Here is a 14,498-nt window from a genome sequence, read left to right on the forward strand (position 1 = left end):
CTCTCTGTGTCAAATAAACAAATAAATAAAATCTTAAAAAAAAAAAAAAAAAAGTACCTTGGCTGCAGCCATGGAAAATCATTTGGATGTGCCCACAAGTGAATGTGGGAAAACCAGCCGGAGGTTAATTCTGTCACCCAGGAAAAGATGATGGCAATTTAGTCTGGGTGGGTGATATAGTGTGAAGTGAATGCATTTAAAAGATATTTAGATTAGATCCTCAGACTTTATCCATTTTATAGCTGAAAGTAGGTAAGAATCTTTCAGCTATCCAATTTCAGAGGCTCTAATGTAAACCGTGATGACTATAGTTAATAACACTATTATTATATTTTTTAAAATAACAAGAAAAAACATTTTATATAAAAAAATACAAAATATGTAGGAGGTAAAAAAAAAAAAACAGACAGACTTTAGTAACTACTTTGTGTATTAGCTTCTTAGGGCTGTATAACACATTACCAAAACTTAGGTATCTTTAAAACAACAGAAATTTATTTTGTCACAGTTCTGCAGACCAGAAATATGAAATCAAGGTATTGACAGGGTGGATTTTTTTTCTAAGGCTCTGAGGGAGAATTCACTTCATGCCTCTCTCCTAACTTATGGTCACTGTCAGCAATTCTTTTTTTTTTTTTTTTAAGATTTATTTATTTGACAGAGAGAGAAGAGAGAGAGGATGCACAGTGAGGAAGGGCAGAGGCAGAGGGAAAGGGAAATTCAAGCAGACTCATCTCTGATCATGGAGCCCAATGCAGGGCTCTATCTCATGATCTTGAGATCATGACCTGAGCCGAAATCAATAGTTGGACACTCAACGAACTGAGCTATCCTAGCTGTCAGTAACTTTTTGTGTTGTGTTCCTTGGCTGGTAGACATATCATTCCAATCTCTACCTCCATCTTCACATGACCTTCTTCCCCGTGTCTCTATGTGTAGGTTTTTTTTTTTTTCTGTCTTTTAAAGGACACCTATCACATGTATTTATTACCTCTATGAGGAGAAGGAGTATGTCTAATCCAGGATGATCTCATGTTAAGAGCCTTACTTTAATTACATCTGCAAAGATCCTTTTCTGAATAGTCATGTTCATAGGTACTAAAGGTTAGAACTTGGATATATCTCTTGGCAGGACACAATTCAACCCACTACACTTGGCTAAGGGGATAAGGAAGAGGGAGGTATCAAGGATGACTCTTGGGTTTTAGGTTTGTGCAACTAGATGTACAGTACTGTTATTTAGTAAGGTATAGAATATTATAATAAGAATAGATTTAGAGGAGGCAATTATGAGTTTAGACTTGTACACATTAGATTTTAGGTGGCTTTGAGACCAGCAAGCAGAAATGTTGGGTAGACAGTTGGCATGTCAGATCTGGAAAGACCAAGTGGTTGGTCTCTATTAAGAGACCGTATTAAGATAGAGAACAATGGAAGAAAACCAGGAGAGACTCATTTTAGTCATGTTATGTTTGTGATGCCTAGAAGTATCTGGAAATGTCATATATTTGGATTGTAATGTGGGAGTGGTAGGTTAAATTCTAGTCGTCAGTTTATAAGTGATCATCTAAATCATGAGAATTAGTGAGATTTCCTGGGGTACAGAGGGTTGAGTGAGAAGAGAAGAGGCTTCAGACCTATTCCGCTAGGAAATTTCATTAAAGAGGAAGAAATCCTGCCTTCCTAGGAAGAAATTGAAAAGAGGTGGCCAAAGAGGTAAAGAGGAAAACTGAGAGACTATGGCAACAATACAGCAATGAAAACTAAGGAAAAAGAGTGTTTCTTTTAAAAAGTTAAAAGCCAGGGAAAGGAGTGTTTCAACATGGAAGGAGTGATCAACAGTGTAAATGCTGTTGAAAGATAGAGCAAGATGGAGACTGAAAACTTTCTATTGGATCAAGAATAGTAAAGTCATTAATGAGAGTAAAGAATTGTAGAATAAATGGGAGGTGAGGGGACCCCTGGGTGGTGCAGCGGTTTGGCGCCTGCCTTTGGCCCAGGGTGCGATCCTAGAGACCAGATCGAGTCCCACGTCGGGCTCCCGGTGCATGGAGCCTGCTTCTCCCTCTGCCTGTGTCTCTGCCTCTCTCTCTCTCTGTGTGACTATCATAAATAAATAAAAATTTTAAAAAAAATGGGAGGTGAGAAAATGGAGACATCTTTAAAATAGCTCTCTCTCTTTTTTTTTTTTTTCTTAAATAACCTTAAATGTAGAGAAAAAGTTACAAACATAGGGGCACCTGGGTGGCTCAGTCAGTTAAGTGTCTGCCTTTGGCTCAGGTCATGATCCTGAAGTCCCTTGTCAGGCTCTCTGCTCAGCAGGGAGTCTGCTTCTCACTCTGCTCCTCCTCCTGCTTGTGCTCTTTCTCTTGCTCACTGTCTCAAATGAACAAATAAAATCTTTTTCAATTTACTATTTATTTATTTATTTAAAGATTTATTTATTTATTTATTCATGAGTTACACACAGAGAGAGGCAGAGACATGGGTGGAGAGAGAAGAGAGAAGCAGCCTTCCCACAGGGAGGTCCATGTGGGACTCCATCCGGATCACGCCCTGAGCTGAAGGAAGATGCTCAATCACTGAACCACTCAGGAATCCCTAAAATATTTTTTTAATTTTTTAAATTTTAATTTTTATTATTTTAAAATATTTTATTTATTTATTCATGAGAGACACATAGAGAGAGAGGAGAGAGGCACAGAGACACAGGCAGAGGGAGAAGCAGGCTCCATGCTGGGAGCCCGACATGGGACTCGATCCTGGGTGTCCAGGATCACGCCCTGGGCTGAAGGCGGCGCTAAACCGCTGGGCCACCTGGGCTGCCCTAAAATCTTTTTTTAAAAGAAAAACTTGTAAACATAAAGATAGTAAAATATTCATATATCCTCCCAGATGCCCACTGATAACATTCTATCCCATTTGTCTTTGTCATGTGCTCTGTATGTATGTGTATGCATGAATAATTTTTTTCTGAATCGTTTGAAGGTAAATCCCATATATCATAGCCCTTTACCCTAAATACTCCACTGTATATTTCCTAAGAATAGAAATATTTTCTTATAGAACTGATATACCAATTATAAATATAAATTGTAATTGTAACTATCAATATTTACATTGACACTTTTATTTAACCCACTGTGCATATGACAATTGTGTTGGTTGATGTAATAGTGTCCTTCATAGACTGTTTTCCTTTTCTCTACCTAGTACAAAGTGAAGTTTAGGGGCAGGTATTACATGTAATTGTCATTTTGTTTTAATCTTCTTTCATCTCAACTATGGCCACAGCTTTTGTCTTTCAGGATACTCGCATTTTTTAAAGGAGTCCCCTATTTCATTATTATTTTTAGTATTTTTAAAAGGTTTTATTTATTTATTCATAGAGACACACACACAGAGAGAGGGAGAGAGGGGGGGGGGGCAGAGACACAGGCAGAGGGAGAAGCAGGCTCCATGCAGAGAGCCTGACGTGGGACTCCATCCAGGGTCTCCAGGATCACGCCCCGGGCTGCAGGCGGCGCTAAACCGCTGCGCCACAGGGGCTGCCCTATTTTTAGTATTTTTTAAATATTTTATTTATTTATTTGAGAGAGAGAGATGGAGTCAGGGGCAGAGGGAGAGGGAGAGGCAGACTTCCTGCTGAGCAAGGAGCTTGATCCCAGGATCCCAGAATCACAACCTGAACCAAAGGCAGACACTTAATGGACTGAGCCACCCAGGCACCACCCCCCCCCACCATTTCATTTTTTAAATAGAATTTTCTTCACTTTGAATTTGATGATTTTTGTATGATTAGATTGAGTTTATACATTCTCAGCCACACTGTGCCCTTTTCAGGGTATCACATCTAAGTGTGTGCATAATGTGTAAACAGCTTTTTAAAGAAGCTTGCTTGCTCAGGGAAGCAGAGAGATAAGGTTGTAGCTATAAGCCAGTATTTCTCAACATTGGTTGTAAATTAGAAGTACTTGAATAGCTTTTAATACCAGTGTAAGGCTCCTTTCCAGAGATATTGACTTAATTGGTCTTGGGTGGTGACCAGACATAAGCATTTTTAAAACTTCCTAAATGTTACTAATGTACAACTGAGTTTGAGAAACATTGCTTGAAGAGTATGTGGGTGATGATAGTGGTGATTTAACATGATAGAAGTTAAAATATGTTTTAAAGCTTTTTGAAATCCAGTTCAAAAGAAAAAGGTTGAAGATTAAAGAAAGATACAAAGAGTCTAGAAGCCTTTTATTTGAGGCCTTTGTACTCTTCTTGAGTACAGTTGTAGCAAAATAATATTATGGGATAATGGGACCATATTTACTGTTCAATAATGAGGAAAGGATCATACAAGTAGAATATGACAAATTGTATTTTGAGAATTCTGTGAAAGTCAAATGTTCTTAGAAAATGCAAGAATACAAAGTATATTCATAGTTTTCCATATTTTAACTGTTAATTAATATTTTGTAACAGCGATTATGAATATCCTATCTCTAGATGCCCGGGTGGCTTCTTGGTTGAGCATCTGCCTTCAGCTCAGGCCATGATTCTGGAGTCCTGGGGTTGAGTCCCACATTGGGCTCCCCACAGGGAGCCTGCTTCTCCCTCTGCCGATGTCTCTGCTTCTCTCTGTGTGTCTTTTATGAATAAATAAATAAAATCTTTTTTAAAAAGGATATTTTTTTTCTCAAGGGAACCAATCCAATCAAAAGATGGGCAGAAGACATGAATAGACACTTTTCCAAAGAAGACATCCAGATAGCTAACAGACACATGAAAAAATGTTCAACATCGCTTAGCATCAGGGAAATACATATCAAAACCACAATGAGATACCACCTCACACCAGTCAGAATGGCTAAAATTAACAAGTCAGGAAATGGTAGAAGTTGGCAAGGGTGCAGAAAAAGGGGAGCCCTCTTATACTGTTGGTGGGACTGCAAGCCGGTACAGCCACTCTGGAAAACAGTATGGAGGTTTCTCAAAAAGTTGAAAATGGAGGGCAGCCCTGGTGGCTTGGTGCCGCCTACAGCCTGAGGTGTGATCCTGGAGACCTGGGATCGGGTCCCACGTCGGGCTCCCTGCATGGAGCCTGCTTCTCCCTTTTCCTCTCCCTCTGCCTGTGTCTCTGCCTCTCTCTCTGTGTCTATGAATAAATAAATAAAATCTTAAAAAAAAAAAGTTGAAAATAGAGCTACCCTACAACCCAGTAATTGCACTACTAGGTATTCACCCCAAAGATACAAATGAAGTGATTCAAAGGGGCACCTGCACTCCAATGTTTATAGCAGCAATAGCCATAATAACCAAACTATGGAAAGAGCCCAGACGTCCATTGACAGATGAATGGATAAAGAAGATATGGTAATATATATACAGTGGAATATTGCTCAGCCTTCAAAAAATCTTTCCATTTGCAATGATGTGGATGGAACTAGAGGGTTTATGCTAAGTGAAATAAGTCAATCAGAGAAACACAATTATCATAAGATTTCATTCATATGTAGAATTTAAGAAACAAAACAGGAGCATAGGGGAAGGGAGGGAAAAGTAAAACAAGATGAAATCAAAGAGGAAGACAAACCATAAGAGACTCATAATCATAGGAAACAAACTGAAGGTTGCTGGGGGGGCGGGGACGGTCACTGGATGGGGTAACTGGTGATGGACATTAAGGAGAGGACGTGATGTGATGAGCACTGGGTATTATATAAGACTGATGAATCACTGAATTCTACCTCTGAAACTAATAATACTGTATGTTAATTAATTGAATTTAAATTAAAACAATTTTAAAAAGAATATCCTTTCTCATGATAACAGTTTCACCTGATTTATAGGAATGTACCAGGATATTTTATTTATGCCTACAGTTGTAGTAATATAATATGGTACCAAAAGATTTTAATATCAGGGGACCTGGTTGGCTCAGTTGGAAGAGCACATGACTCTTAGTCTTGGAGTAATGAGATCAAGCTCCAAGTTGGTGTAGAGATTACTTAAATAAGTAAAACTAAAAAAAATGTTTAATGTCAAACTCTTAAGGACCACAAAAAGGATAGTCCACACCTTGAAAGGAGATTTTTTTAAATTTGCAAGATGGCATATATTACTTATCAGATAAGACAGAAACTTACCATTGAAAGTGGAAAATATAACCACTAACTGCTAAGAATGACTACAATTTATTATGGAATACATATTATTGTAGACAAAGTTACAAAACATAATTGTATTTCAGTTTGAAGTCTTCACTGAGAAAACAGTAGCATCCCATGGGTTATTATGGTTCATAAGATTTTTGTTGCTACTGACCAGGGGAGAGGAAGGAGGTGAAATAAATAAACCATTTAGAGAAACTGGAGTTTAAAATATTGCAGTGTGGTTTCATAGAGGGAGAAATAAAGCAGTACCTAGAAAGTAGTAAGTTAGCAAGTTAGAAAAGGCTTAAAAAGTTAGGAAGTTAGGAGAGTAAGGAAAGAAAAAAAGTTGAAATGAAACAAGGTTGTGATTAGACTCTCTCAGCTATCTTCACCATTATATAACTATAATTATGTCTAGATTATCTCCTAAATTAATGAAATTTTTTTATTGAGGTGAAAATTTACATAAAATACAGCTATTTAAAATGTACAATTCAGTGCTATTTAGTTCATTCGCAATGTCATGCAACCACCACCTGTATCTCCTTGCAAAACATTTTTCATCATCCCATATCCATTAGTCTAACCCTATTTCTATCCTCTCCCCCCCCTCCCTCAAGGAGACATTGGCAGTCACCAATCTGTTTTCTTTCCCTATGGATTTACCTATTCTGGATAGTTCATACAAATGAATTATACAATGTGGACCTTTTGTGTCCCGTTTCTTCCACTTAATGTTTTTGAGATTCATCTACTTGTATCATATATCAGTACTTCGTTTCTTTTTATGGCCGAATAATAGTCCATTGTATAAATATCATATTCTGTTTATTCATCCCTCTGTCGATGGACATTTGAGTTGTCCCTATCTTTTTTTTTTATGAATTGTGCTGCTAAGAAATGTTCATGTATAAGTTTTTGTATGAACATCTGTTTTCTTTTGGGTATATATCTAGGAGTGGAATTGCTAGGTCATATGGTAATTCAATGTTTAACCTCATTAGGAACTACCAAACATTTTCCATAGCAGCCATACCATTTATATTTCTACTGGCAATGTTTGAGGGTTGTACTTTTTTCCACATCCTCTACAACACTTACTTTCCACCTTTTTGAATATATCGATTCTACTCAGTTTGAGTGCCATGTCATTGTGATTTTGATTTATATTTCCCTATTGACTAATGATATTGAGCACTACTTTATATGCTTATCAACAGCTATTAACATATATTCTTTGGAGAAATGACTGTTCAAGTCTTTTACCCACTTTAAAATTGGGATTGTCTTGTTAAATTGTAAGAGTTCTTTAGGGACGCCTGGGTGGCTCAGCATTTGAGCATCTGCCTTCGGCTCAGCGCGTGATCCTGGGACCCGGGATTGAGTCCCACATCCGGCTCCCTTCAAAGAAACTGCTTCTCCCTCTGCCTATGTCTCTGCCTAAAGATTTTATTTATTCATAAGAGACACAGAGAGAGGCAGAGAAATAAAATCTTTAAAAAAAAGAATCCTTGGGATCCCTGGGTGGCTCAGTGGTTTGGCGCCTGCCTTCGGCCCAGGGCATGATTCTGGAGTCCTGGGATCGAGTCCCACATCGGGCTCCCCACACGGAGCCTGCTTCTCCCTCTGCCTGAGTCTCTGCCTCTCTCTTTCTGTCTATCATAAATAAATAATCTTTTAAAAAATTTAAAAATTCTTTATTCTGGATACTAGATGCTTAACGTATGATTTACAAATATTTTTTCTCTTACTATATTAATTTTTCTTTTTTTTTTAAAGATTTTATTTATTTATTCATGAGAATACACAGAGAGGAGAGAGAAGCAGAGACACAGGCAGAGGCAGAGGGAGAGGCAGGCTCCATGCAGGGAGCCCGATGTGGGACTCGATCCCGGGCCTCCAGGATCACGCCCTGGGCTGAAGGCGGCGCTAAACCGCTGAGCCACCAGGGCTGCCCCCTATATTAATTTTTCTACCTCTGTCCTTCAAGTCATTTCTTCTGAAAGATCTTGACAATAAATATATTGCTAACTGTGCCCTTGCCACTTAGTCCTTCCTTAAGGTCTTCAAATATGCTCATTATAAAAGACATTTGATGTTTCTTAAACTGGGTGCTGCGCACATGGGTGTCCATTTTATTTACACATTTTACTGTCACTCATGTATAGGTTATATTCTCTCTTGTATATATAAGAAGAAAATAAAAAGGCTTGGCAATGCTGCTTTCTCTCATCACTACCCCATCCTATTTTTGTCCTCTTTCATTGACATACTTGTAGAATGAGTGGCCAATATTTCCCCCTTCATGTTATCTACCCCTAATTCCTCTTTATTTTATTTTATTTTTGTTTCTAATTCCTCTTTAATCCTTTGCAACACAACTTCTTTACCCATCTTGAAATAATGACACCTTTGAGCCTCTGCCCCACCTCCATCTTTTTTCTTTCTTCCCAGGCAAAGTCACTAATGACTCACCTTGCTGCAATATGCAGATGACTGTTCAACCCGTATGTCCAAATCTAAGCCCTAATCCGTCTTAGAACCCTAACTATATCTGAATATTCCCAGTCTTTTTCTTTACCAGATACATTTCTATTAATCAGTGTCCCCCCACCCCCCACTCCGCCCAGATCCAAATCTCTATTTCTTCAAACCACATTAGTTTCGGTCTCAAGAGTTTTGTAGTAATTGCCAGTTCCTCCCTCTTCAATCGCTTCTTATAGCTGACCAGTTATCACGTCTTATGATTTCTACTTTAAATGCCTTTCATTTCCACTCAGTGGCTACCACCCCAGTTTAATCCATCATCGCACAGCCTCTCTCGGACTCCACTCTTTCCCTCAAGTGATAATAGAAATCTCTAGGAAGCGCGATGTGATGAAACATGGTGCTAGATAAAAAAGATTCCTTTGGTAGTATCGTGGAAGAAGACGTGGGGAAGGGAGGGTGTTGGGGTGGAAGGATGAAGCCCCAAATTGCGGCAATGGCGGTAGAGAAGATGCATGAAAAAGCGTAAAGTCGACGGGTGACCAACGGGAGGTGGAAGGACTTACATCTTCTACCCTGTCTTCTACTCCCATAAACTAAGTACGTCGAGGGACTTTTTGCTAAGGGAGGCAAGCCGGCGCCTCGGTAAGCACGGTCACGCTCGGAGCGAGCCAACCGGACTCCACCGTCCGGATGGCGGACCCCAGATTGGCCGCGGGAGTGTTAGGGAGCCGGCCCCTCTAGCTCCCGTCTCTATGGTTCGCGGGATCTCCAGGTCGGGGTTTGGCCCGGCCGGCGTTTGCGCGTGCGCGAGCTCCTGCGCGTGCCCGCCCTCCCGCAACTGCCCGAAGCCCCGGGCGGGAGGGGCGGGTCTGGGAACGTTGCGGCGGCCGTCGCCGCGGCCCCAGCCCCCAGGGTTCCTCCGGGCCCAGGCTGTGCCGGGGACTCTTGGCGTCGCCTCCTCGGGTGGCACCCGCCCGGCCCTAGATGGTGGGTCCGGAGGATGCCGGAGCCTGCTCGGGAAGAAACCCTAAGTTGCTCCCGGTGCCGGCGCTGGAGCCCGTGGGCCAGGACGGAAAGATGATCCGGGCCACGGGCGGCTTCGGCGGAGGCGTCGGCGCTGTGGAGCCGCCGGCAGAGGAGGAAGAGGAGGAGGAGGAGGAGGAGACGCCGCCTCAGCAGCTCCTCCGGCGCTATCTCGCGGCGGCCGGCGGGGGACAGCTGGAGTCGGCGCTGTGCTCCCGTCCACTCCCCGCCCGCCAGCCCCGCGCCGCGCCGCCCCCGGCGGCCCCGCGCCCTGACGCCTGCCCGCGGGACTCGGGCTCCAAGCGGCGAGGCGCGGCGGCGGCGGACGTCCGCGCGCCGCGGCACAGAGGCATGACCAACGGGGACTCGGGCTTTCTGGCGGGCCAGGACTCGCGGGACCTGGAGGAGGCTCGCGGACTAGCCCGCGCTGGCGGCCGGGACCCGAGCCGCCGCCGCCTCCGCCCGCAGGGGCCTGGCGACGAGGGCGCGGACGGCTCGGGCAGCGCGTCCGACTGGGCCGCGCCGCTGGAGGACCCGCTGCGGAGCTGCTGCCTGGCGGCGGCGGACGCCGACAAGCCCCAGGGCGCGGGCGGCGGCTCGGAGGGCGGCGCGGGCGGCGACGGCGGGAGCAGCGGGGACTCGGAGCGGCCGGGAGCCGGCGCCGGCGCCGGGGGTTGCGAGGAGGGCCCGTCCGCCGCCGCCGCCGCCGCCGCCGCGGGAGCCGAGAGGATTAGCGGGGGCGCCGGCGCTGAGCCTCGCCCCGGCGTCCCGGACGTTCGCGTGAACTCTCGGAACACGTTCGAGGTGAGCCGCGACCACCTGCCCCCCGCCAGTCCGCCGGTGCCCGCGCCCGCCGCGGAGCAGGGCGCCGCGGGGACCTCGGCCCGGGCTCGACGGAGCGGCGGCTTGGCCGACTTCTTCGCCAGGTACAGCGCAGGCTGCGCCGGGGCTCGGGGCGGGCTCGGGGCCGGGGCGGAGGTCGAGGCCGGGGTCCGGCGGAGAGCGGCTCGAGGGCGGCCTGCGGGCGGGCTCCCGCCGCCGTCAGGACTCGGCTTTGATTTGTCACCGCGGGTAGAGGAACTGGGTCTGCATCGTGTTGCCTGTGGGAGAAGTTGCCGACTTTGTGGGGAGCGAATCGTTCTGTTGCCCTGGCGGGCCGGGGGCTATACCAGCAGCCACACCTGGTTTCCGCGTATTCCGGTCCTGCCGCGGCTGCAGTTTTGCCTCCTCCGGAAAAGTAGACAGCCTGCTCCGTTCTCAGTTTATTTTTTACTGTCCTGTGAGGATTAGGGTTGGGGGAGTGGGGGTGGGCGCGGCGGTGCGTGTGTACGGGTGTGGTGGTGAAAGAGAAAGGAAGTCGTTTTGCAGAGATGGCTATTTGCGTGCAGTCTAAACCCATTCAAGTGGCTTGGGAATTCTGGAAATTGGAAGTGATTGTGTTTCATAGTGTTTAACTGTTTCAGTGGCCTTTATTAAAATGCAGTCAGTTTGGAATTTAGAGTGTGAGCCAAGCCCTTAAAGCCAAATTGCTGTGGCGCTTTATCTAGAAAATCCGTCTTCTCTACTGCCAAATAGGCCTACACTTTCCTCAGCAATTTCTTTTTAATTTCTGACGCCATTGTATTTGAGTTTTGACCTGCTGTTCTTGAAATTAAGTTATGGTGCTGGATGTTGCAGATTTCGGAATAGGGTTTTGATAGGGACAAAACACTCATCCTATTGCACGTTAACGAAATGCCAATTTTCCTGGAGTCGTATCTTGATACCCTTTTTTTTTTTTTTCTTTTAATCTCTAGTCAAATAGGAAAGTATTCCCAACTTGTAAACTCTCCCTTTCAGAGATCTTCTGTGTTTTTGTTTCCTTCTTAGGGATCTTGATAGAAATGAAAGAAACAAGTTATGCAGCTCTAGTTTTAGAGAATTATGCAATCCGTGTGCATATTTGTAGACACAGGCACAATTTTCTCATTGTAACTAATATTTATTTTTCTGTCTTATCCTTTGTTTTTCCTGCTTCTGTGGATTTACAAAAACAAAGTTGTTTACATCAAGATTAGGAAATCCTGATTTTGTGTTACTAGTAGGACAAATATATAGTAGTGAGACTTGCATTTGTGTCTATAGTTGCAAAAATACACAAAAAATGTAGTTAAAGCTTATAGTGGCAATATTTTAAGAGCATGCAAGATGAGCAAAGTTTATACATTTGTGAGCTTTGGGTGTTTATTGGTCCTGTTTTGATTTCAGGCATCAGGCAATTTTAGACCTGGAAGCAGCTTTGGAAATCACTAATTCAACCACTGTACCCAGAATGCCTGCTGTGTGCCACCCTTGTGAATAGAGATGATTTGGACAGTGGAGTACAGGCTAGTAGGTATTAAGTTTGAAGACAAATGCACATACATGGATTGCAAATTATGAACAGTAACAAGGCAAATTAATAGGGAGAAATTTTGATATAATTATTTTTTTCTTTAGTCTAATAGGCTAGACTAATAGGATTTCAGTTAATATGGCTTGATTACTACATTCATACAGCCACATTAATCATGTGTATCAGAGCACTGGATTTGAAGTCAGAAAATAGGTACCAGGAAGTTAATTTCTCTAAGCCTCATTTTTCTTAATTTAGATCTGAATGTCAATCTACTCTGTCAGTTGCTTCTTTGTATAACTTTCTTGGGAAGGGACACAGAGGCACAATCTTTCTTTTAGCATTTAACTAAAACCTTAACTGGATTCTGAACACTTTAAAGGCAGAGACCATGATCTTCATCTCTGAGTCTACAGTTACTTAGCACTGGTATTGAGAACCTTGCTTAGTTTATGTTGAATTGGCAACTTTTATGGACTCTTCCTCTTTACTATTCTCTAGGTAGTGTAATTTTGGTTTTTTGTTCATAGGCTCCATCTAGAGCCCAGCTCAGGGCTTGAACTCATGACCTTGATGAGATCAAGACCTGAGCTAAGATCAAAAGTTGGAAGCTTAACCAACTGAGCCCCAAGTAATTTTGAAGAAATCTTCTATTCCCAGGCAGAATGATCAGAAATTTCCTTTGCCTTGGCAACTTAAGAGGTTTTATCCCTCCGTTCATGGGTACAACTGTCATTCTTAACTCTGAAGCTTCAGATGAGGGATCCTCTTGGGGATATCTTGTTCTAGGATGTATTCTTGTTCTTGAGTGCAGCCCCTACCTACCGCCACCTCATTTTTTGATGAAGAAACTCATTGTCTACATAAGTTTAGGTAGCTAATGGCAGAACTGGAATTAGAAACCAGGATTCCTCTTTTCAGACCAGGTTTACGTTCAGTCACAATTTATATTAGCCTGTGGCTTTTTACTCTCTCACCTGCTTATCCTCCATCTTTACCTTCTTTCTCCTTCCTTTCTTTCTCTTAACCTGGCAAAAATCTGTAACAAGTACTTTTTTCTTTTTTTTAAAGATTTTATTTATTTATTCATAGAGACAGAGAGGCAGAGAGAGAAGCAGGCATCATACAGAGAGCCTGACTGGGACTCGATCCAGGGTTTCCAGGATCACGCCCTGGGCTGCAGGCGGCGCTAAACCGCTGCGCCACCGCGGCTGCCCTGTAACGCCACCGGGGCTGCCCTGTAACAAGTACTTTTTTTTTTTTTTTTTAATTTATTTATGATAGTCACACAGAGAGAGAGAGAGAGAGAGAGAGAGGCAGAGACACAGGCAGAGGGAGAAGCAGGCTCCATGCACCGGGAGCCTGACATGGGATTCGATCCTGGGTCTCCAGGATCGCGCCCCTGGCCAAAGGCAGGCGCCAAACCGCTGCGCCACCCAGGGTTCCCTGTAACAAGTACTTTTAAGGAATAGTTTCAGGGATGCCTGGGTGGCTCAGCGGTTGAGTGTCTGCCTTTGACTCAGGGCATGATCCTGGACTGAGTCCTGCATTGGGTTCCCTATGGGGAGCCTGCTTCTCTCCCTCTACCTATGTCTGTCTGTCTGTCTGTCTCTCTCTCATGAATAAATACATCTTAAAAAAAAAAAAGTAATAGTTTCATGTTTGTTTTAACCAAAGTAAAGATAGGGGAACATTTTATAGTGATTTACCTGTTACTACAAAGTTACCTTCAATTAAGTCACATCATTGGCGGAAGCTTCATTGAGTAGAGTAGAAATTCTATAGGAGCTAAAGGAATTTGGTCCAGGATGGGACTGCTCTCCATCTCCTATTTTCCTTCTCTTCCAGATGAGGGAAGTTCTAATTCAGTCCCCGTCGGGGGCTTGCCCTCAGCTTCAAATGTGCATCTCTCTGTGAATGGTGACTTGACGATGGGAGCTCCAGAAGTAATATTCCCTCAGATCCTTGATCTTTTCCTGCTCATAAATGTTTAAAAATGCTAGGTGGGGAGGGCAGCCTAGGTGGCTCAGGGATTTAGCGCCACCTTCAGCCCAGGGCCTGATCCTGGAGACCCGGGATCGAGTTCCACGTTGGCCTCCCTGCACGGAGCCTGCTTTTCCCTCTGCCTGTGTCTCTATCTTTCATGAATAAATAAAATCTTTAATAAAAAAAAAATGCTAGGTGGGGAGCACCTGAGATGGCTCAGTCATTTGAGCCTTGACTCTTGGTTTCTGCTTAGGTTATGATATCAGGGTGGTGAGATCCAGCCCTGTGTCCGGCTCCACACTCAGTGGGGAGTTGCTTGAGATCTTCTCCCTCCCCCTCTGCCCTTTTATTGCTCATATATATGCACGCTCTCTCTCAAATAAATAAGTCTTAAATAAAATAAAAATGCTAGGTGGGTGCACTACCCCTACTATCACCAACTAGCAGTAAGAAGATGAAAACTTAAAAAAAAAATCTCTTGT

At 43.6% G+C, this 14,498-nt stretch overlaps 1 protein-coding gene across 3 annotated transcripts in view; it reads left to right on the top strand.

Moving 5' to 3' along the window:
- The window catches only part of TBC1D12 (TBC1 domain family member 12), a 121,387-nt gene that overhangs the window by 14,539 nt on the left and 92,350 nt on the right, over nucleotides 1–14,498 (top strand). The window contains exon 1 of one of the 3 annotated variants that reach the window (XM_025466584.3): nucleotides 9,469–10,582. The exons of 1 other annotated variant lie outside the window; for it this stretch is intronic. In XM_025466584.3, the coding sequence (XP_025322369.3) occupies nucleotides 9,618–10,582 (965 nt within the window). In that variant the 5' untranslated portion in view covers nucleotides 9,469–9,617. Of the gene's footprint in view, nucleotides 1–9,468; nucleotides 10,583–14,498 lie in introns of those variants that run through there. One more of the 3 variants, XM_025466589.3, reaches the window with a different exon arrangement.

Source organism: Canis lupus, chromosome 28 (genome assembly GCF_003254725.2).
Source record: "Canis lupus dingo isolate Sandy chromosome 28, ASM325472v2, whole genome shotgun sequence".
NCBI lineage: Eukaryota > Metazoa > Chordata > Mammalia > Carnivora > Canidae > Canis > Canis lupus.